General features: G+C 46.6%; 3 protein-coding genes, 1 long non-coding RNA gene and 1 pseudogene across 7 annotated transcripts; 1 reads left to right on the top strand and 4 right to left on the bottom strand.

Annotated features, from left to right (window-relative positions):
• Positions 1-363: 363 nt before the first annotated feature.
• Positions 364-13,151, bottom strand: LOC125550900 (putative disease resistance protein RGA3). Of its 4 annotated transcripts, none has more exons than XM_087517945.1 (3): positions 9,168-13,151; positions 2,295-2,432; positions 364-2,090 (listed from the first exon to the last, which is right to left on the bottom strand). In XM_087517945.1, the coding sequence occupies exon 3, from the start codon at positions 2,080-2,082 to the stop codon at positions 598-600; it is 1,485 nt and encodes a 494-aa protein (XP_087374071.1). In that variant the 5' UTR covers positions 2,083-2,090; positions 2,295-2,432; positions 9,168-13,151; the 3' UTR covers positions 364-597. The 4 variants fall into 4 exon arrangements, with proteins under 4 accessions (XP_087374071.1, XP_087374070.1, XP_087374072.1 ...); XM_087517944.1 differs by lacking the exon at positions 9,168-13,151 and adding an exon at positions 4,786-5,411; XM_087517946.1 differs by lacking the exon at positions 9,168-13,151 and adding an exon at positions 3,949-5,411 and having other exon boundaries at positions 364-2,054.
• On the bottom strand, positions 5,187-5,899 carry LOC147975033 (uncharacterized; annotated as a pseudogene).
• Positions 6,761-9,160, bottom strand: LOC147975034 (protein NODULATION SIGNALING PATHWAY 2-like). Its single transcript, XM_087517947.1, has one exon. The coding sequence runs from the start codon at positions 8,269-8,271 to the stop codon at positions 6,847-6,849; it is 1,425 nt and encodes a 474-aa protein (XP_087374073.1). The 5' UTR covers positions 8,272-9,160; the 3' UTR covers positions 6,761-6,846.
• Positions 13,152-13,470: 319 nt separating the features above from the next.
• Positions 13,471-17,627, top strand: LOC125553635 (uncharacterized). The gene is made up of 3 exons (XR_007304129.2): positions 13,471-16,349; positions 16,421-16,531; positions 16,730-17,627. It is a non-coding gene; the product is annotated as an uncharacterized LOC125553635 (long non-coding RNA).
• A 698-nt stretch (positions 17,628-18,325) lies between these two features.
• On the bottom strand, positions 18,326-22,100 carry LOC125550901 (transcription factor VIP1). The gene is made up of 4 exons (XM_048714017.2): positions 21,480-22,100; positions 21,135-21,267; positions 19,030-19,114; positions 18,326-18,879 (listed from the first exon to the last, which is right to left on the bottom strand). The coding sequence occupies exons 1-4, from the start codon at positions 21,992-21,994 to the stop codon at positions 18,617-18,619; spliced, it is 996 nt and encodes a 331-aa protein (XP_048569974.1). The 5' UTR covers positions 21,995-22,100; the 3' UTR covers positions 18,326-18,616.
• Between the last annotated feature and the right edge of the window lie 468 nt (positions 22,101-22,568).

The raw sequence follows: 22,568 nt of genomic DNA on the forward strand, positions 1-22,568 counted from the left end.
AAAAGTGCATCCGGATGCTCGGCGGACCGATACAAAACCATGTCGGATGGCTAAACTGTTGAGATCGTGTAGTCCAGACAGTTGCGGTAACCCTCAGGATGCCCTTAACCCTCATTTTGACGAGTTAAAAGGTTTTAAGGGATCGACTAGATATGCTTTAACAAGATTAGCAAGCATCTTCGTGTTTCTGGCTCAAGGAGATCAAACGGAAGAGGCATTGACCATGAAAGCAACCTACGGCAGCTGTACTGTGGCCGTCAAGGAAGGCAAAGACTACGTGGAACTTGGTGTGACTAAAGCCAACTAGCCACCAACACATACTGGGGAGTTACATTGAAATGCTCACACACAGAGACACAGTAGTCACAAGTTTTAAGCAGTTTCCTTACACGAGGCTTCAATTACGTACGTACACACAACTCAGGCTAGCAACAGTAACTCACTGCACTTCACATACCCCATCTAAAAAGTGCATATACACACATAGTATATCAGTATAGAAAAAGGAATAATAGGTTCTCAAAAAAGGGGAACAATAATTTACTAAACTACAAGGAAGGGGATCTAAGTCCTTTGTGCACTCTTCTGTTTGCCAGATTAACTTTTGCGCTGACGTTTTCTCACTGCCACATGATTCTTCTGTTTTTCGTAAGTAACAACGTAGTCGCCGTAAGGCGGGATCCGAGATCTCCATACTAGCACCTCAAACTTGTCTTCAACAGGTATATCACGGCCTGTCAGTAGTTCTTGCGATGTCAGTTTTGGCAGCTCACTTTGACCAGGGCCAGCCTCCCGAAGATCATACACCAGGTATCGCTGAGCCTGACCACCCACCAAGGCCGCACTGCCGAAATTCACAGGGAAATTTCTACCAAGGAGGTCCTCTGGGTGCGTGCCGAAGGACGATAAGTGCTCGCGAACTAGTCCTCTTATGCTCGATAATACTCCACGCCAGAATTCTGTGCTTGGATTAGCTCTTAGTAGCTCGCCGAGTATGTTTGCACCAAGAAATGATCCCTGTAGGAGCGCCGCTAGTTGCATGCCCAGAGATGCCAGTTTCGGATGATCATCAGGATCCATGCTTCCGAAGGCAAGTGCCTTGAAGTAGTACCAGTACTCTTCTTGAGACAGACTCTTCAGCCTGATGGGTTGAGCAGTCCCCAAGTTTGCAACTTGCTCTGCTCTGCCTGTTACTACAATTTTGATCCCAGCACCTGGCAACTTCTGCAAATATGATTGGAAGTTTGTCCATGCTGCCTCATCCACATCGAAGATGAAATCCACGACAAACAAGTACTTCCCTGAGGCTGCCTGGTTGTTCAATGCAAATACTCCGTTCGCTAGATCATCTCCTTTGAAGAAAAACATGTGGGAGAAACGATTGCACACCCTCTCATCCTTGCAAGCATGTTGCACCAGTGTTTTCTTCCCGATTCTGTGTGGGCCGATGATCGGCAGGATGCTAATATGTGTGCAATCGTGACGACTGTCATCACATAGCAAGAAGTTGATAAGTTGCTCTTTCTCGACATGGCGACCAAACATGCACTTATCCATGTATAGGTACATACAGTATGGCTGGCGAGGAAGACGAGGGCAGCTGCCGAGGAGCACGACAAACTCTCTCATATCTGCAGTCGTAGCCTCTAAGCTTTCAAGAACACTTTTCAACTTTGTTGAGCTCCTGGTACCAAATGCTATCGGTGTGTTCTTCATCATAGAAGCAGCAACAGCAAAACGAAGGCGCTTGGCGGTGTTAAAAGTAGAAACGGCAAGAGATTGGCTCCAGTGACTCACCTCATCATCTGCAATGCTCTCTTCTCCAAGGGGTTGGAACTTGAGCCTGTCAAGCATGTAGTACCCGAGATACACGCCCTCCATGAGTGTCTTCAGCTGCAGGAACATCCCTCGATTTGTGATGTGCCGCCCCTCTGCTTCCTCAACAACCATGTTCATCCTTAGCAAGATGCGTTCCAGCCTTCTACGGTCCTCCTCACATGCTTGAGTGCCATAATTTTGCGCCAGGAAAGAGATGAACCGGCTGACAAGATCACCTGTCACAGCTGAAATCAGAACCTCCATGCCAAGATCTGATTTTAGTTTGCAAAGAAAGTAGTTGTTTCAAAGGTGGGGAAATAAGGTCAAGAAAAACAGCAACCCAGGGTTATATGACAACAAGGTCAAGAAAGACAGCAACCCAGGGTTATATGACAACGACAGAAATAAATTCATATGATGAGGTGGCTCGTTCTAACACTCATGTACAAAGTTTCCTTTTTGTAACTTGTTTCTACCTTGAGCCCCTTGAGCCGGAGGACCTTTTCTCAGTTTGTTTTCTGTTGCACCTCCGCCTTCTCGATAATGGTCGACGATGGTGAGGATCAGTGGCTGGAGCACCTCAGCTTCTTCAGGTCATCCTCCATCACTAGCAACTGTAGAGATAAGCATCTATATTGTGAGCCTTGACCAGGAAGCAATTATCCATAACTTTTTCTTTCTTTAAAAGAAACATAGCACTAAGGTGGCTAAAAGTCAAGAAATGGAACTGCCAGCACAATGATTCAAAGGTGTGGGCATGTGGCTGAAGCCAGTTAGTCATCGACACATACTGGGTTAAACTGAATTGACCATACACATTAGACTAGTCAGAAGTGTGATGTACTTTCCTTCATGAGAATTATATGGCATACACGACTCAATGTAGCAATAGGAAGTGACTGCACGAAAGTACCTTTCTACACCTGAGCTCATATGCTCCTGCTATGAACAGTAAAATAAATAAAATAGAAAAACATTTCAAAAAATTCTGAATTTTTTTGTGGCATACTTTAAGAAATGTTTGTTGTGCATGCAAAATTTCATCACCAAACCACATTGGTGGAGGTTGTGGCAAAAAAAAAAATCAAAATCAGAGCTCCAAAATGCGTTTGAAAGTAACATTTTTAGAGTATCGATTTTGTTTTTTTTACCATGCCTTCCACCCATGTCATTTCATGACGAATTTTTGCATGCACAACAAACATTTCTTAAAGTATGCCACAAAAAAATTTCAGAATTTTTTGAAATGTTTTTCTATTTTATTTATTTTACTGTTCATAGCAGGAGCATATGAGCTCAGGTGTAGAAACTCCACGTCCCTGACTGCACTTTACATATCCCATTTAACAACTGCATATCAGCAAAAAGGTTCAAACTACATCTAGACTAAGGATGGGGATGCAGATAACTCCTCCGTGCACCTCTGTTGGCCAAATTAACATTCACGCTGATGTTTTTTATGTGCCAGGTGATTCTTCTTGCTGATGCTACGACGGTGCTTCTGTTCTTGTAAGTAAAAAACATAATCACAGTAAGGCAGGATCCGAGATCTCCATCCCAACACCTCAAACTTATCTGCGACAGGAACACCTCAGGACGGGTGTCAGTAGCTCCTGCGATGTCAGTTTTTTTTTTTTAGAATCACCGGGGGAGGAGTTCCTCCACCTGAATATATTGCTCAAAGTGGCCAAAATGCCAGAGGAGTGATCCAGTTTATAAGGAAAACCGGATCGAAAACCTGAACAAATTGACCTGTTTATAAGGAAAACCGGGCTGAAAACCGTACAAGGCACGACCAAGCTAGTAGGCATAAGACCATCACCACGAGAGACGCAAGTAGATGTGGGGTGTCGTCGGGAGATCACAATACCAGGACTTTGCAAACAGCCGAACACATCGGCGAGCATACCAGCCCCCACGACACAACTCAGGAGCATCCACAATCAACGAGTGTCATCCCAGACACGAACTTTGACTGGGGCTCCGCCACAGGAAATCGGAACGATTAGCAAGTTTGAAAGGCATCTTGCGCCATCCTCGAGCAAAGATGAGCTGAGGCAACACCAAGAGCATGAAGCTCGCCGCAACACAATGGCAACCATGAGAGGGTCTTGAGCAACCATTACCAACCTGAGCTGCACGAGAACACCACCACCGTAGACAAAGAGCTCCAATCAACCGAGACCATCCATGGTGCCTCAAGGCTATTGGTGCAGCCGAAGGGCAATGAGCGACTGAGTCCACACCCGGACGAAGAGTCACACGCAGCCGAGGCTACAACACAACAGCGGCACCGCCGGCGAAGCCGAAGGGCATCAAGGAGCCGAGTCTACACCCGGATCGCTTCACCGTGCACACCAGCGCAAGCCGGCCGCACCACCACCACTCCACCACCACATCACACACCACCGTCGACCCCAGTCGGCCGCACAAACAGACCACCAGCCGTACCTCCTTCATCCACACACACCAACACTAGCCGAAGTTCGTGTCTCCAAGATGGCGCCTCCAAGAAGGGAATGATGCCAGAGACACCACCGCCACCCGATCCGGCAAGCCCGACCATAGGTTTTCACCCGGAAAACAACGAAACAGGAGGTTTGCGGCTGAAAAACAGCTCCACGGCGGCCCCTCCGCAAGGAAAACGACAGCCACAGCCGCCGTTGCCGCCGGCGTCGACCAAGTCGACCCAGAATTTTGCATCCGGAGCGTGAGCAACCAACAAACCATGACGGCATCTTCAGGGTGTGCTGCCCGGATCTTGCAAGACCACATCGCCGCGCACCGGATCTGGGCAGAAATTAAGTCTGCCCCACCGAGCACAGGAACAGCCAGGGTCGCGCCTCCCCGAGCTGGAACAGCCGCTCGCCGGAGAAGCCGAGGGCCGCCGCAAGATGCAGCGGCGCACAGAGGCAGGCCGGATCGAGACAGCGCCGAAGGAAAGGAGCAGGCCAGCCCCCGACGCACCTGAGAAGGACGAGGTGGATCTGGGCGCCAGCGCCACCCCCGAGCGCCCCTCCACCATCTAGCAGACCACGGGCCGCGCTCGAGCAGCAGCACCTTCATGTCGACGATGAGGCAGGCCACCGGAGCCGGACGAGTCGAATCCGAGCGCCCTTGCCAAATCCGCCGCCGCGGTCACCGAGGGAGGCACGGCCGTGACCAGGGCCATCCCACGACGCGAGCAAGGCCCCCGCCGCCGCCGTCGGCTGCAGCGGCTTCGCCCTGCAGCTTCCTCCGGCGGCGGCGGGAGAGGAGGGGTGGATCTCGCGGTGGGGGCGCTAGGTTTCTGGGTTCCGCCCGTGTCGCTCGCACGGGAGCGACGCGAGCGGCGACAGTGGTCGGGCTCATGCCATGCTTTCCTATCCTCAGCTTTGGCAGCTCGCGTCCCTAAGATCATATACATGGCATCCTTGAGCTTTACCACCCACTAAGGACACATTTGTGTAATTCAGAGGAGCATTCTCTCCAGAAATTCCTCTGGATGCGTGCCCAAGGATCTCAAGTGCTTGTGAGCCAGTCCCCTTATGCTATGTAATACACCACGCCAGAATTGAGCATTTGGGCTCGCTCTTAGTGGCTCGTATATTTGCACCAAGAAATGATCCCTGTAGGAGTGTTGCTAGTTGCATACCCAAAGACGCCAGTTTCAGATGCTCATCAGGATCCATGCTTCCAAAGGCAAGTGCATTCTAGTAGTACCAAGTACTCTTCTTGAGACTGACTCTTCAGCCTGATGGGTTGAGCAGTCCCCAAGTTTGCAACTTACTCTGCTCTGCCTGTCACTACAATTTTGATCTCAGTGCCTGGCAAGTTCTGCAAATAAGGTTGGAAGTTTGTCCATGTCGCCTCATCCACATCATAGATGAAATCCACAACAAACAAGTACTTCCTGAGTCTGCCTTGCGCCTATCGAGCATGTAATGCCCGAGATACACACCCTGAATAAGTGCCTTAAGCTGCAAGAACACTCTTCGATTTGTGATGTGCCGCCCCTCTGCTTCCACAACAACAGTGTGGATCCTTAGCAACACGAGTTCCAGCCTTCTACGATCATTATCCTCACAAGTTTGAGTGCCATTTATGTGAGCCAGGAATGAGATGAAACAGCTGCCAAGATCATCTGCGACTGCTGAAATCAGAACCTCCGCACTGAGCTGAGACGAGCCCTCCCTGGGAGTAAGTGATCAGATGGGAGTTAATTTGCAAAGAGTAACACTGTTTCAGAGGTGATAGAATGAGGTCAAAGTCTGCAGCTTGCCAGAAACATATGGCATCATGATGGTGACTGAAAGCAGTTCACACAGTTGGATGCTCCTACAAAATACAAAATGTCTCTTTCGGCTCACTTATTTCCACCTTTTCATGAATACGGCTGCAGAAAACATTGTGTGCATTTTAAATATGAGCTAGTCTTCAATCAGTCCTAACCCCACAAATGGACCAAATGCAATGGCCCAGGCACTGTTGTGTTTACAAGAGTGTCACTTTCAGACTTTTTGATGTTTTCTCTATTTTGTGCAGACGGGCAAAAAAATGTTATATTTTTCAAATAAAATAATGACAACTACGATAAATCATTTCGGGGTGACCTAAAAGGCATGGTTTCAATACAACTTGGGCATCAGCCAGCCACTCTCTCCCAGTTCCTCCCTCCCTCTCTATTTGCGCTGGTTGACACCTGGTTCATAAGAGCAAAACAAACAACTAGATAAATGAGCATTCTTGCAGTAAAATCAGCAGAGCTCATATGTGAGCAAATTTCATTTTTCCACTTGCTACTTGAGACTATTCATCACTAGAAGTTACCCTAGGAGATACTCCCTCCATCCCATAATGTAAGACGTTTTTTCAAGCTAAGATAGCTTGAAAAAGCATCTTACATTATGAGACGGAGTAGTATATGAGAAGCCAACAAGAGCAAGAGAGACAGGCTGAGATAGAAACCAAATAAGGTGGCTCACTAACCAAATACGTTTTCCTCGAAATTCTTCACTGCAACGCTTACAACAACAAAAAAAAAGAACGTCATGAGCTCCTTTCTTTTAAGATTGGAGCCCAAACAGACACAGAGGTCAATGGCCTGGACTTCCAGCACAACACAAGCCTACCCTTCTCATGCACAACCTCAAACCCCCTATTGAACAACCCAACCAGCATCCTGGCCTGAGCAACATTGCAACCACTCAGGTCACAAGCCCCGTACCTTTCCAAAACCCGAGGAGCAGTGACCTCAACTGTCATAGACCCATACTGCCCCACAAAGTCTTGTATCCTTGGCCCCACCATCTCCCTCTCCACAAGTCTCAGGCACGCCCCCTGGTTACCACCAACGAAGCAGCTGGCCAGTGACTCGAACACCGTGGTAAAGTGGTGCAATGCCTCGAAGAAGAAGTCGACAAAGGAGGCCTTACATAGAGGCACCTCCTTTCCGATTCTAACCAGCTCCTCTTCTACGACGACCATTAACTTTGGCTGTAACAGTTTAACACAGGCAGGTAGGAGTGCCGGTAACTTGCTCAGCAACTTGTAAGGCATGCTTGTTGTGTCGCATGAGAAGATCACCGAACCTTTACAGTTCTTGGAGAATTCATGCAGGTCTTCATCACTATGTAAACAGAGACAGCTGTACTGGAACGGGAGGTTCAAGGAGTCAGCGAACTCCGAGAGCCGCCGCGCAGATGCATGGTGAACGCCGTCGGTGTAGTCGGCGTCTGCTGTGATCGCCGTGAGGTGGAATGACATGCCGCCATGACGGGCAAGATCTGACATGAACGATGGCCACTGGATGCCCTCGCCAATGTTCAGGTCGACAACGTGCACATGTGTATCGCCCTTGGTGGCATCTAGAATGGCCTGGTTGGCAGTGAAGTGCGCAAACTTGGCAAACGGTGACAGCTCTTGTATAATCTGCTGCGCCGACATTCTGTCAGACGCCGGTGGCTCCGGCGGAGAGCAACTGGTGCTTGCACTGGAGATCCGGGACCGCAGACCTTGGGCAAAGTGGTAGGCCAGGCGATCAAAAGAGCCGGCTGCTGCATTTTCAGGGCTGCCAAGGAGGAGGCCATCAAGCCTTGAGAACACTGCCAAGGCAAATCTTGGATCCCCCGCCTCGACCGCCTCTGCACCAGTGAGGAGGAGATCAGTTAAACTGTTCTCCTCCATGAGCTCTTCCTGGATCGCGACCAAGTTGCCACTCTCTTGGCCCAGAATCCTCTCATCACAATAGGTGAACACACCAAGATCAGAAGCATCTTGTTGATGCCAATCATTAGCATAATCTTGAGCTGCAGTGTCCAAGAACACATTATCAGGTTGCTGATCAGTGGGATGATCAACATGGATGGTGGCATTCTCGTGGAGAGCTACTTGAGGAGACCACATGAAAAAGCTGCTCTCTTCATGTGTGGGGAGGGAGAGAAGAGGGGAACAAGGATATGACATGGTCTCCATTTTAGTTGCTATCTACGATAAGAATTGCCTTGATGTGTAGCCTCACACCGTGTCTTATAGAGAAACCACATGGCGGAGGGGCAAGAGATTAGCAGTGGAGAAAAGAGAATGTGTGGACCCCACCTTCATGGCTGATGCATGCTAAATTGTCCTGATCTTGGAGCCTAATGCAACATGGATTGAGCTAGAGGTGATTGGCTCTTGTGTAGTTCCCCACCAACTTCACAGCATACATACATACCCCCCAAAACATCACAATAAAAATAGAAGAGAAAAAGCATACGTGTGCAATGTGTCATTTTGCTGGCCTGGCAGAATGAAACAGAAGGGACTGCGAATACGCTAATGGCATATTCCAAGAATTCTTCTTGCTACGTGGCAGCATCTAGTCAATTGTTGGACTATGTGCTGTTGCTACTTCAAAGCTGCTATGGCCTGCACATATGTGCCAATGGCAACGTAGAGCGGCAACAAAATGCGACCTAGATGCAAATCATATGATTTGAACTTTTGTGCTCAAGAAATGGTTTCTTAGTACTATATTATATCTCTTTAAAAATATAAGCACCGCTTCATTCAGTCTGATACAGAATTAATGTTGACGTTTAATACTTAAACATTATTCATGATCATTGACCAGCCCAAACCAAGTTAATTTTGTCATGCTAATGTGTGTCCAAATTATTTGTGGTGTAATAAATTCATGGCACCAACTTTCTCCCAAACTGGATTCTTTATTTGGTACCAATCAGGTATTCATAAAGCCCATTATTGTAAGGTGATACAAATTATTGGCAGATTCTGATGGAGTTATGAGATGTAGACAATAGAGTAAAACTAAAAGAGGGCAAAGCTGCTTGTCTCAAGGAGTAGAGCTGTTGCAAAGTGGAACTTACAAAACACAAGCGTAGGCCACACAGATTTCCTGGTTCCAGGCTGCCTCTTGCTACGAATCTGAATGTTTCTCCTGCCTTCCCGACTGGCAATTCCAAAATGATCGTTTCCAGAAACTACCAACAGCAGGAAAATCTGGATGGAGTCCAACCACGTCCAGCTTTTCACTGACTATTTCAGAACTTCAGATTACAAGTGCACAAATGGTGTGTTCGAGAGAGCTTTCAGCATTGTATAATTTTTTTTTCTCTGGAGAGAGTCTGGATGATTCCACTGAGGTAACTAAATATTTTTTCCTGCACTATGCTGAGATGTCTTTATTACAGGACAAGCAAAGCTGGCAACATCTGCACATTGTCAAGAGTAACATTGTGAATTTACTTGGTCATGGAATATTGTTGTGTTCGACCAGAAAAAGAAAAAGATGCCAAAGTACAACTGTAAGAGTGTAGACAATATGATGTAAAAGAAATAATCACTTTAAAAAGGATCTTGGCAGCATGGTACTTTTCATCACAACCAGCAGTACAACTGCCTTCACAACCGGACATTAAGTATCATATGCCCCCACCACACCCTACAAGATTTCGTCATAGAGGGCTCAAATTAATTCCTTGAGATTTGAGACTAACAGGAATGGTTGTATGGTCCATTTTGTCAACGATGCGAGAGCCTAGCATGCTCAGGAAACATGCTCACTGACATCAAATGAGTTAAGGACGGCAGGTGGATACCTAATTATCATCATAATCATAGTTGGTAAGCACTGCTGCTGGACAAGGAAAGAAACTATTAATTAGACAATATAAATCAAATATGCAGTATTATATGGTAATACATTGATGGAGCCAGCATTTGCCTAAAATTCCTGAGTGGGCAATTCGAATATCCAATGACCACGCCAGGTGAGAATAAGAATAAAGGTTTGAAACAAGTGGCAGATGTCAGAGGGTTTAAGCTGATAATAGAGAGCTTCTCAAATGACACTTGTCGGCATTTCACTGATGCAATGCGGCCTAACGTCTGTCAAAATATGTGAAGAAAGAACAGTGGACAAAGATCACTGAGAATTCCACCAATCAAAGCCCTATGGGGTTCGGTAGTTGAGAGGAGCCTCTCACAGCAATTGCTGAAAACAAGAGCAGCAAAACAAACTGTTGCTTTCTGTTCTGTAGCATCAGCTTGCTGGTCTCCTAATCCCCAGCTAGTTAGCAAGTCACCTAAAGCATCATCCTTTGTCTATCGATATGTTCCCTAATCCCTCATAAGATACACGGTATACTACTCAACATGGATGCCAACGGGAAGTACAAACGAAGACGCACTAGCACTGTACAGTATATGTTTGGTTTATCTGGACGAGAGGGAGGCAGAAGGTTCCGATGCCATTGATTAGACATAGCATGCTAGAATAACGTGGTTTGCCTGTGTGGCTGTGTGCTGTCCTCCTCTGAAGAACGAAACTTAGTTCTAGTACAAGAAGTTTGTCTTCCATTTAGGTAAAAAATTGAGATTAGCAAACACTAGAGGACATGCTAATTTCTGGTTTGATGCATCACTTACTAGTTGGCTAGCATATCAACTCACTAAGAACTACCAGCCAAAACAAATTTCTCAAGGGGTCAGATATATTACAGCATGGTCCAATGAATGCATACCTCATGCAGTTCAAAAATAAACCTCTGCAATATGCCTTATTCTCAAGATAGAATCCCACGGTCACGATAGAAGACAACCGATCTCTCCTCTAGGTAAACTACAGTACAACTTGAGGCCTGTGTACATTAAAGTAAAAATTCACTGTCAACTGAGGTCAATATTTTGTTTGCATCCTACCACATAGACTTGTGTATGGTTAAACTCAGGTTTGAGTAAGCAATATATTACAGTCCAAGGGCGGCAATGCATGGTCAACTGATTTCTCTTTCAGATGACTGAGACATTACTGAAATATGAGCCTAGCTAGACGGCCGGAAATTTCAACAATTATGGGAAATCATTGAATTTTGAAATTGGAAGGTAACAGCCACCAGTACTGTAGAAACTTGTCGCCATCACTTGCATAATCTAAGCTGCCTAGCTATAGAAAACATAAGTACTGGCCAGTTGCTGCAAGATAGATTCCTGTTAAACAAGCTTGGCAAGCTAAGGTCGGAGCCATTCTCCAGTCAAAAAAATTTAGATAAATCTGATTTTTTTAGTGAGCAATAAATATGATTTGTTCCTGTTAATATGAACCGTATGACTCACCACTCAGACCACGAATAATATGAGGGGAGCATGTCATGAAGGCTTACCCTGGTTTTGCTAACAATTAGATGTTTGAATCGAATAAATTCGATGTCATTTATCAAAACAATATACATGCTCGTATTCCAACCCTTCCCCATATTAGAGAAACAAAATGCTGAGAGAAAATTGTAACCGACGGAATACATAATTACAAATCCATGACTATCATGTACTCCTAACAAGCATGGTCTCCTCCAACTCTTAAACATGGAGACCACTAGAAGTCTAGAACCCCATATTATAGACATGTTAAGAGATAATTTTAGTCCTACTGTTGAGATCGGAAGTACATTGAACTTTGAAATGGGAAGATAACAGCCACTAGTACTGTGGAAACTTGTCACCATCACCTGCATAATCCAAGCTGCCTAACAATAGAAAACTAAAGTACTGGCAAGTTGCTGCAAGAGGGGTAGATTCCTGCTAAACAAGCTTGACAAGCTAAGGTCGGAGCCATTCTCCAAAGTCAAAATATTCCAGATAAATCTGATTCGCTTCAGTTAACGTGGACCTTCTGACTCGCGACTCAGACCAGGAAAAAATATTAGGGAAGGAACGTCATGTAGGCACCATTCCGGAGCAAAGCTTAACCTGGTTTTGCTGACAATTAAACGTTTGAATCGAATAAAATTGACATCATTTCTGGAAGCAATATATATAATCGTGTTCCAATCCTTCCCCACAACTATTAGCAAAACAAAATGCTGACAGAATTAAAACAGACGGAATGCAAAATTACAGAGTCCATGACTATCATGTGCTAATTAGCATTGTCTCCTTCAACTCTTAAACATGTAGACCGCTAGAACCCAACGTTCAAGTCATGTTCAGAGATAATTTTAGTCCTACTGCATCACCACCACATATGAACAGAATCTCACGACCAATGTAGTTTGTCTGCACTTGTCCTGCCGTCACTACTCTCGAATGACTAAAATAAAAGCACTGTAGCTAGTATTAAGAAGAACCCCATGATTATCGCATGCTAATTAGCACGGTTTCCTCGAACCGACACGCCAATGTTAGGCTGGTCATAGTGGGGAGTAACTTATACTAGTGTCATGCATATGACACTAGTCTAAGTTACTACCTTCATGGTGCAAAGTAACATAGTAATAGTGTCATAGATGGCTTCATTTATTAGCTTGTAGACTCATCTTGTATTGGGAAGTGCTATGTTACTACTTCTCATTAACTACTTGTCACATAAGCAAAAAAAATTTGAAGTGTGTTATGTTAGTCGCTAAGTTACTTCCACTATGACCAGCCATACACGGGAACCGCTAGAACCCAAAATCTAGGGACAGTGCATCATCACGGTAAAATATGAAACAGAATCCCAATGTGAGGGAATCCTTTGCGTCGGGCGTGGTGAACCAACACGCCAGACTTATACTACGCGGGAATCGCTAGAACCCCAATTGGCATGCTTTGCACCTGCGGTTGCACGGCTTGGTCGCGCGCGGATACGCAGGTACTATCTCTGCATCTTCCATGTGCGCACCGCGCCACCATGTGAGTATGTGACGCAAGGCTCCGAGCGGAACAGGCGTCAGCGCGTGCGTGTACCTTCGGGTTCGGGGTGAGATACCTTCGTGACCTACCTCGCGAGGGGTTGGTGGTCGGCTGACTCGGCGCCGCGTGGGAGGGGGGATCGGGATCGGAGCAGGCCGCGTGGGAGGGGCGGGAAGGGATTCCTCGGTCGTCCAATCGGCCTCACCGGCTCCGGCGCCACCGCGATGGACGGAGAGGCAGCCGCGTGGTCGGCGGAGATGGAGATGGTGACGCGCACCGGCGAGTGGAGGAGCCGAGAAGCTTACACGCGTCGGTGAGTTTTTTTTTTTTTGGAGGGGTCGCATCGGTAAGCTGAGGCGGGGGTGGGGATTGGCTGTTTTAGATGGGCCGTAGTATTTTTTGGAGGGGTCGCATCTGAGAGTTCTTCTTTGGCGCGTGCTAGGCGCCGGCGCATCGGCCCAACAGTTCAACCGGTCGCATCCCAGTCGCCCGATACAACAAGCCTCAGCCGTTCGATCTGCTCGCGTTGACTTCCCCCATCTCTTTCTTCCTCTTCGCGCGCAGCTCCTGCCGTCTAGATGTTCTACCGGCCGCCGGTCACCACCCCCTCACTTGGACCTCCTTCCTCCGCTGCCCCACACTGCTGGATGCGCTCGCCGTTCTCGTTGCCGTCCTTGTCGCCGTCGGTCCAGCAGGAAGCCTCACTCCCCTTGTAGCAGAAAAGGATGCCACCTTGAAGCACGCCGATGCCCTCTGTCCTTGCGGCACCTAAGCAACCACCAGTCTTAGCACACCCTGTCGCTGCACTGTCGTGTCGCCGACCGCAGCTCTCAACGCCGCCGCTCGCATCATTGGCACGCCGGTTGAAGCTTTTTATCACGCCGGTTGAAGCTTTTTTCATGGTGGTTGAAGCTTTTTTCACAGATTGAAGCTTTTCATCATGTTGATTGAAGCTTTTTTCAACTACGATCGAAGCTTATTTTGTAAACGGTTGCAACTTCTTTCGTTTTGCAGTGCCCGGCTGAAACTTTGTATGTCTTTTGATTGAATCTTTTTTCACCTAAGGTTGGAGCTTTTTTCTTAACGGTTGCAGCTTTTTCAGTTGATAGTGGCTGGTTGAAGCTTTCTCCGTTGATGGTTGAAGCTTTTCTATATAGGCTTGAAGCTTTTTTGTCAATGGTTGTAACACTCGTATAGGTGGTTGTAGCTTTTTTGTCGCTGGTTCCATTTTTCTACTCTTTGGTTGTAGCTTTCACCAAAGCCGGTTGTAGCTTCCAACGTTGCCGGTTGCAGCACCGCCCTAGTCTCGTTTCACAGCCGCTACTCGGTAGAAGCAAGAAAAAGGTCATCGCTCGCAGCACCGTCGCCGGCTGCAAAAGCCCGACAAGGAATGCTTGGAGTAGTAGCAGCAGGGGTGGGCCGTGCAGCAGCGGTGGTGAGAGCGTGCAAAACCGTGGTTCTGGTGGGAAGATAGAGATATAGGAGGGGGGAGGTCAAGCTTGAGGGTGTCACGTCCATGGCTGAGAGCAGGCCATGGAGATGCAAAAAAGGAGACGGGTTGAGGAGGAAGACAACCAAGAGGGGATAAGGTGGGCCTACAGAGGGACGAGCGCACTGGGCCACAGGATCGCTCCTTCATCGAACGCGTCGCGCGCGTCCGGCGCAACGGTTCGGCCGGTGCGGCGTGTATAAACGTTTCCCTTTTTCTTTCTCATAGATCTGTTTTATTCAAAATATTTTTATCTTCTAAACAGTGCATTCAAATCTCAAACTGTTTTCATCATTGGATTCCTTGCATCGAGATCTTTAAAAATAGATCCCATGTTGATAGGTTTGATCAACCTTTTTTTCATGGAAAAAACCGAATGAAAAAATCAAATCCAATGCGCGTTTACTGTGCCTCTCGCGAAAGCAAATACTTACCTCCATGAGAAGTAAACCCGTATCTCTCGCGGAAGAAAAAAATGTTTCCAAGAGGCATGACCATGTCTCTCACGAAAGCAAATCCGTACCTCTCTTGAAAATGATAAAAAACATGCTTTTTATTTATTTTCGAGAGAGGCACGACCGTGCCTTTCACGGAAGCAAAACTGTGCCTCTTTCGAAAACGATAAAAAATGCGTTTTTTTTTCTTGAGAGAGGCACGACCATGCATCTCACTGAAGCAAATCCGTACTTTCATGAAATGTAAATCCGTGCCTCTCACGGAAGAGAAAAAACATGTTTTTTTCGTTTCAATGTGGTCAGCAAAATCAAAATTCATAAAGAGGCACGGTCGTGTCTCTAGTGAAAGCAAATCCATACCTCTCGCGGAAGGGAAAAACATGTTTTTTTTTAATTTCCAAGAGGCATGACTGTGCCTCTCATCAAAGTAAAATAGAAATGCATTTTTTTCATTTTCGAAAGACACGTCCGTGATTCTAGCGGAAGAAAAAAAACGTGTTTTTCACGCAAAAATAATTTTCCCTGAATTTTTTGTCCAAAAGCTAAGAAAAACTTGCAAAGATCACACCTTCTCTTGGTGATAACGCCTCCATGATCAAGGAATCGGTGACCCCTTCATGTGGTTTGCTCCAAGCACCAACAAGACTGGCCGGCGTTAATATTAGGTGTAGCTATAGAATAATAATAATAATAATAATAATAATAATAATAATAATAATAGGTATTAAGGACAGTAAAACCGAGCCTAAAGCGAGCTCTCTCACGCCCCTAATGTTTCTGGCCATCGGATTTCGTGTTTGATCAGTTTCTAGCCATCAGATCTTTCTCTAAGGATAGTTTACCGCGATTTGGGCTGGCCGTCCTGATAGGCTGCTATTCTGGAGACCTTTTCGGAGGCCTGTGGTTAATTGGGCTTCTACGGGCTGCTATACAAGCCCATTTGGGTAACCGACGACGGACCAACGACGTGTTGCCTTATCCGGAAAAAAAACTGTTCGCTCGACACAGCACGAAACGGGTCAGTCGTGCGACAGAGAGTGGATCCAGCGCCCGTGGAGAGGAGGAGATCCTGCGAGGGGATCCAATCGACGAGCGCATGATGCGGGCGATTGGTCTTCTGACCAAGATCCTTTCCGCTGAATCCAGCCGATGCGCCCAAGGAAATCCAGCAGATGTGTGGTGCGGGTGGGGATCCAGCGGACGCGTGCGATGAGGGTGACTAAAGGGCCGCTCCATCGAGCCGAGGCAGGCAATCTACCTGCAAGGTGGAGTACGAGGGAGGGGACATGGGCGATGGTCGACGCCTCATCTGATGGAAACTGCTCCATTGAGACTTGAAAGACGCAATTATACTTCGGCCGTTATACTTCATTTTCTGAGCGCCCATTCATGGCGAGTGATGTGCTGATCCTTTCCGGCGCCGAGTGGTGCAAGTACGTCTACATAACTCTTCTTCCTTCCCTACCACTCTTCGCTCAGACGCTCACGCTTTCCACTCCGGCAGCATATCTTTTCGCGAGCACCTTCTCGTTGCAGCATGGTGGCCACGCCTGACGGCTTTACTGTTCATGGTAGAGCAGTGATCAGCGGCAAGAGAGATGGGGGAAATAATAGGGTGAGACTGAGTTTTTTTTCTAGCTATTCCTTTTCTGCTTCTCAACTGCGTCCATCTTTTCCTGAGACCTCTAACCAGATCTCACAACCCCATCTCTCCTGTCTCTCTCGTTTGGGTAGCAAGTTGCCCTGTTATTGGCCTTTATTAAGTTTCTCCTGATTTTTTTCTTCTGTTTCTCTACATGTTACGCCAACGAAGGTTTACAAGTAGGTACAAATCTTCAGAGACTATAAACACCAGGTCTGGAGGGTTGAAACAGATTCCAAGCACATCTTCTTGGGATGCAAAGAACGAATTTAAGTTGGTATTTCTTAATTAATTGAACACCAGGTCAGGAGAGTTGAAACAGATTCCAAGCACTGAGTCATGGTGGAGCTGATGTGTTCTTTGTATACGTATTCCCTGGGAGATGATCACTTAATCTGTAAAATTTCATAGTTCCCGCTGGGAGAGTTCATGCAGATTTTCTTCCTCATGTATAATTATAAGTTGTCTATTCACAAACGTTCAGTTCAGCTGCTGCAGATGATGCTTGGTTATTGAGGTACTGCCAGTACATATGTTAACTCTAAACTGGACCATTGATTCAGCAACACTACTTTTTGTTTGACTGTATCTTCAGCAAGGGTACTCTTATTTCATGATTCTATACTGAACCACTGGTTTTTGCTCGAGCTGTACTATAGACTCTTAATTGTGATTTTTTTGAAGCAAATTTCATATCTGCCACTTACGAGAAATTTAGATAATCGTAGGCTTTTCAGAAGCTTTTGACCTTAGAACGAAGGCTCTTAAGAAGCTGCACTACATGAATATGTGGATATCACATGTATGTTTTTCTTTCTTTAAATTTCTGATGCTTATGAATCGTCCGATGTAAGTAGTTAGCAAGTATGGAAGATAATGTATGTTTTGATCTGTCGAGAGATGCTTTTTCGCTCCTATTTCATTTTGGCTTCGCCTCCAAAATATTTCATTGGTTCTTGCACATCTTGGCTACTTGATTTCTGTAACTTTTGCAGTTTCATTTCATATTTTCATGTAAAATGTGTGCTACATTAAGTTTATCTCATATCTATGAGAATACTGTGTAATTATATGTAATGATACAACATATCTTTATGTAATTGAATTTCTTTGTTTCATTTATCTTAAACTATCTATGAGAATACTATCAGTTGTCACAACTGCCTAATACATTAGCATAAGAATATCCTTTTTCGATTACTGAATGATATACTTTATGTAATTGAATTTCTATGTTTCATTTCTCTTATATTTATGAGATTCCTATTATTTCAACGAAAAATAGACGGGCGCAGCAACGCGCGCCATCGATGATCTAGTAGTACAGTATAACACAGTTTTCTCAGGAAAAAAAAAGAGAGAAGAAAACAACAAGGCACCTAAAAAAACGCGAAAGCGACAAGGTGTCTCCAGGCAGTGTTAGTTTCCGCGCCGAAAGGCACGAGAGAAAAGTGGACACTGGACGAACAGATGTTTGCAGGTGGATACACATCATTCATCACATCAGTTCCCGACATATGGTCTTTGTTCCGTCAGGCGAGTGAGATAGCCCAACCGCACACCTTAAGCATTTCAAGCAGATGTGAAAGGAATTTGACAATTTAGACAAAGCCAGTTGAATTTTGCATATACTTTTCTTGGACAGTAAAACTGCCGATACCGGCAGTACCCACGGCAGTCAAATCTACCGGTATTTCCCCTAAACCGGTAGCTAAAATCTTTGTATGCACCGCCAGTTGACGACTCACCAACCGGAAACCATAAAAATTCAAGACTTCCAACCAGAAACCATTCCATTCACTATAACACCTTTACAGGGTGACAACTACAGGCAACATGTCAAGCATGGTTCGTTCAGACTTCAGGCTAAGGCATGCATGAACCCCAAAAGAAAGAGAGATGATCAACTGCGACACACACGGATGAATTCTCTTGATTAATGGTACAAAGAACATCTAGCTACCCTACGAATGATTCATGTGCATACAGTATACATCAGTTATCTTTACAACTACCGAACTGTGGTCGGTATGCGCCCCGAGGTTGCCCAGAGACTCCTCACATGAAATCCATGGAGTCGCTTAGAGACTGACCACTCAGCGACTGGCCTCCATTCGAAGAATTCTGGGAGTGGTTTTGGGGGTGGTGATGCTGATGACCTTGGTAGTGCATCTGCTGCTGCGAGAAATAGTTCGGAATCTGCTGCTGCTGTTGCTGATGCTGCTGCAGCCCTCCGCCGAAGGGGTTTCCATTCATGTTTGGAACTTGACCTGCCGCTATCTTAAGCCGCTGGACTTCTTCTCTCAGGGCATCATTCAGAGCTGCACGGAACAGATACATGGTCACAAGGTGACTGATTGATCACTGGTCGACCCTCAGATGCCTTAAATGTTCAGGGAAGACGATGGTTTTTGTTCTGAGCCTATATATTACAAAGACTAGCAAACTTCAAAAACAAGACTAGGGCATACCATCTCGAAGTTTGGCTTGTTCTTCCATGGACTGCAACCGGAGTTTGAGCTCTCTGTTCTCAACAGTTAAACCGGAAGTATCCCTCTGGGTTACAAAAAAAAAAAAATCAACACAGAGACTGTAAGATGATGCAACAAAATATTGGTTATCACAGTCCTGATAAATTTGATGTCGTCATACTCAGAAAATAGCATTACCAAGAATACAAAGTTCACTAGCTCTACTACAAACTTTTATTAGTATTGATTATGGATCAGGTCTTAATAAATCTTTTTCGCTTCCATATTTCTTTTTCCAGCGTAAATAAGATGTTCAGCACTGGCCAAACTTTCTAGAGAAAAAGATGAATCTTCTGTTACTATCTCCCTGCCCACCAAGCCAAAGCTTCACCCTAACACCACCCATTTGGTTCCAACATCTTCAATCAAATTAGCTTTCAAATAGAGCATCACCTCCCCTGTTTTTGACATGACCAGCCATCAAGCAGAGGCGCCTGCATTATCCCACCTACTTTTGGGTGCAACAAATCATCTAGTAGTCACATCAACTACAGGACCAGATTTTTATAGGGATGCAGGCGGACAGTGTCCGCATAGCATCCGCAAGCATATAATTAAAGCAGCATCACTATTAAAGCAACAACACATTAGTTCCTCTCCTGCCATCGCGGACGTAGGCGGACAACGCGGACGTGTCTGTTTGCGTTCCTAGCTTTTTATGCTCCAGAGCATTCATTTATATGTACATGTGTCATACGTTTCCCTTAACAATATCTGTGTGTAACTAGAAATCAACAGTTAGCTATTCAAGGGCTATACAGGAAATCCACTACATGCTCATGTAATTTACTCCCTCCGTCCCAAAATTCTTGTCTTAGATTTGTCTAAATACGGATGTACCTAGTTACGTTTAGTGTTAGATACATCCGTATCTAGACAAATCTAAGACAAGGATTTTGGGACGGAGGGAGTACTAAGCTTGAGACACTTATTTTGGGATGGAGGGAGTAGTATTGTAAGGTTCTTCTCTTCCAGCCCCGGGCCCCTCTCCAGTAAGGAAAGAATTCAAACAAAAAGAAAATAGGCAGTATATACAGGTAGAGAAGTACTTGATTCACGATATTTTTTATCGATTGCCATAAAAACAACAAATTAACCTTGGGGAGCTAACCTAGTGCAACAAGTTTTCTTCACATAGACTGATAAGTTTATAGCTTCAGCGTGGCCAGGAAGCTTTCAACATAATTATGATAAAATTTTATCCTACACATTCATTAAAGGTGTGTGGATGCATCCTAAGATCTATATACTATAACAAGCAAAAGTGAGACAAGCAAGAAAACAAGTTGATAACAAAATGGTGAGTCCTCAGGAAGCAGAATTGATATTTGTATTTCGTAGTGACAGACAGCAATATGTGTAAACTAACTATCAAACGGAGAGTTAAACTCATTAGGATCATGCCGTCCACTACACTTGAACAATCAATTATCAAAAGCTCTACCAATTCAACAATTGGAAACAACTAAGTGGTGGGGTCAAAATACACAATCCTCACTGAATGGAAGATGAGAATCAGAAAACAGAGGGTAACACATCATCTCGGACCCAGTATATGTTGTGACCCTCAGATATAATAAAATAAAAGTGGACAGTATTGAAATGTAATCTTACAAAATTCCCTTCGGAGAATAAAAAAAGAGAATGTCCTTATTAACTCTAAGAAGAGAAAATAGCTAGTACTGTTTTTTAAAGGAAATGCTCATAGAAATGTCAACAACTGTAGTAATGAGAATTGTTCATGAGGGGAACAGATAAGTTAAGATATTAAAGCAGTATGACAAGAAGTTGTAAGCGAAGGCAATCATTTGTTTATCCTGGTTGCTTCTTTCAGGACGCAAGCTTTGAATTAGTCAGGTCCATACTAGTGTTACCAATGCAGCTTCCACACTTGTCCAACAATTAAGGAAAGCAACCAACTAATGTAGACTGATCAGACAGAATATTGGCTTCAGCTAGTCAATTAATTAGGTTTGGCTCAAGCAATCATGCTGCCATACTTTGCGGTTTACGGACTACAAACAACACAGATCAATTATACACACCTGAAGAAGCGTGAGCTGTGCAGAGAGCGTTGTCGCCTCTGTCTGCAGCGTCTGCACCTTCCTCTCCAGCTCGCCGGTGTACTTGATCTTCCTCTCCTTGGACCTCGCGGCCGACTGCCTGTTGGCCAGAATCCTGCATACCAGAGACTACCGCCATGAAACCACACCTAAAATATAACTCGACTGAACCACAGGACACCCTGGAAACTCAAAATTAGGCAGCACGAGCAAGGAGCTGGATGTCAGTAACGCAGGGCACTAGAACTAGCAGCAAACTACCTTTTGGATCTATCAAGCTTCGCTCCACGGATAAAGCGAAAGGGGAAGAGCTGAAGAGGACCTCACCTCTTAGCGCGCTTGGGGTCGAGGAGCGCGAGTTCAGCGAGCCTTTCCGCGGGAATGGCCTTCTTGGCGTAGTCCGGCAGCCCACCGGACAGCGCAGACTCGCCGTCGGACGGCGAGCTCGCTCCATCCATGGAGCCGCTCCTCTTATGCCCAGCTCCGCCTCCGCCTCCCCCCTGCAGCGCGAGGCCGTCGAAGAAGGCGGCGTCGAGCGAGAGGCTCCTCATATGCGCACCCCCGCCACCGGGCGGCCGCGGCGCCGGCGCCGGGGACGCGGCAGCCCCCTGCTGCTGCGGCGGCAGCGGCGGAGGAGGCGGGGTGGGGTCGGAGGAGACGGCGGGGGAGTCGTCGGAGAGGGAGGGGAAGTCGAGGTCGGAGAAGGAGAAGTCGCTGTCCGGGTCGAGCAGCAGGTCCGCGTCGGGGAACCGGATGAAGGTCTCGGAGTGGGCCCGCCGGTGGCCGCGCGGCGCACCCGCGGCAGCAGAGGACGGCGCCGGCGGCGGGAAGCGCGGGTCCATGGCGGCGGTCAAGGTCCGGTCGGCGCGTGGTTCGCTCGGAGCCGGAGGGGGAGTAGATGCGGGTGGGCGTATGCGTCGGGGGAGCTCGAGGTGGGGGGCTGGTACAAGAGTCAAAGTGTGGAGGAAGGCGGAGGCTGCGCCTCGGTTCGGCGTGGACACGGTGCATGAACTGGACGGTACACGCGCGCATCACGAGGTTGAGTGCACGGTTGATACGGCGTATGGCTTGTGCGGTGGGTGCAGGGAGGGGAAGAATATCCGGCGGTGTGAAGTGGCAGTAATTCCCCTCGGGGGGCACCGACGTTTGACTGAACCCGGTCTACGACGGTGCTGCCAGAGGGCGCGAATGTGCCCGTGGTACCGACGGCGCGATGTGTCTCTGGTGCATGAGGCTGGTGTATGGGAAGAGGAGGGTGAGGGGCGAAACGGTAACTCTGCGTTGGCCGTGGAAGGAGCGCCGCGTGGTTCCGAGAAAAAGAGCACCCCCTGTCGCTGTGCGGTCGCTGTTTGGCTGTTCCTTGCGCTTTACTTGAAAATTAATGACATGTGGGCCCCAGCGGCTTGGGGGCTAGCG

The sequence above is a fragment of the Triticum urartu genome, chromosome 4A, assembly GCF_056163025.1.
Source record: "Triticum urartu cultivar PI428250 chromosome 4A, HENAU_Tu73, whole genome shotgun sequence".
Lineage (NCBI taxonomy): Eukaryota > Viridiplantae > Streptophyta > Magnoliopsida > Poales > Poaceae > Triticum > Triticum urartu.

Bases quoted from the DNA above. Each gene is read 5' to 3' on its own strand.
- LOC125550901 (XM_048714017.2), bottom strand. From the start codon at position 21,994: ATGGACCCGCGCTTCCCGCCGCCGGCGCCGTCCTCTGCTGCCGCGGGT. The intron at 21,268-21,479 runs GTGAGGTCCTCT...TCTGGTATGCAG, and splicing joins GACCCCAAGCGCGCTAAGAG to GATTCTGGCCAACAGGCAGT. The intron at 19,115-21,134 runs GTGTGTATAATT...TTTGTAACCCAG, and splicing joins CACAGCTCACGCTTCTTCAG to AGGGATACTTCCGGTTTAAC.
- LOC147975034 (XM_087517947.1), bottom strand. From the start codon at position 8,271: ATGGAGACCATGTCATATCCTTGTTCCCCTCTTCTCTCCCTCCCCACA.
- LOC125550900 (XM_087517945.1), bottom strand. From the start codon at position 2,082: ATGGAGGTTCTGATTTCAGCTGTGACAGGTGATCTTGTCAGCCGGTTC.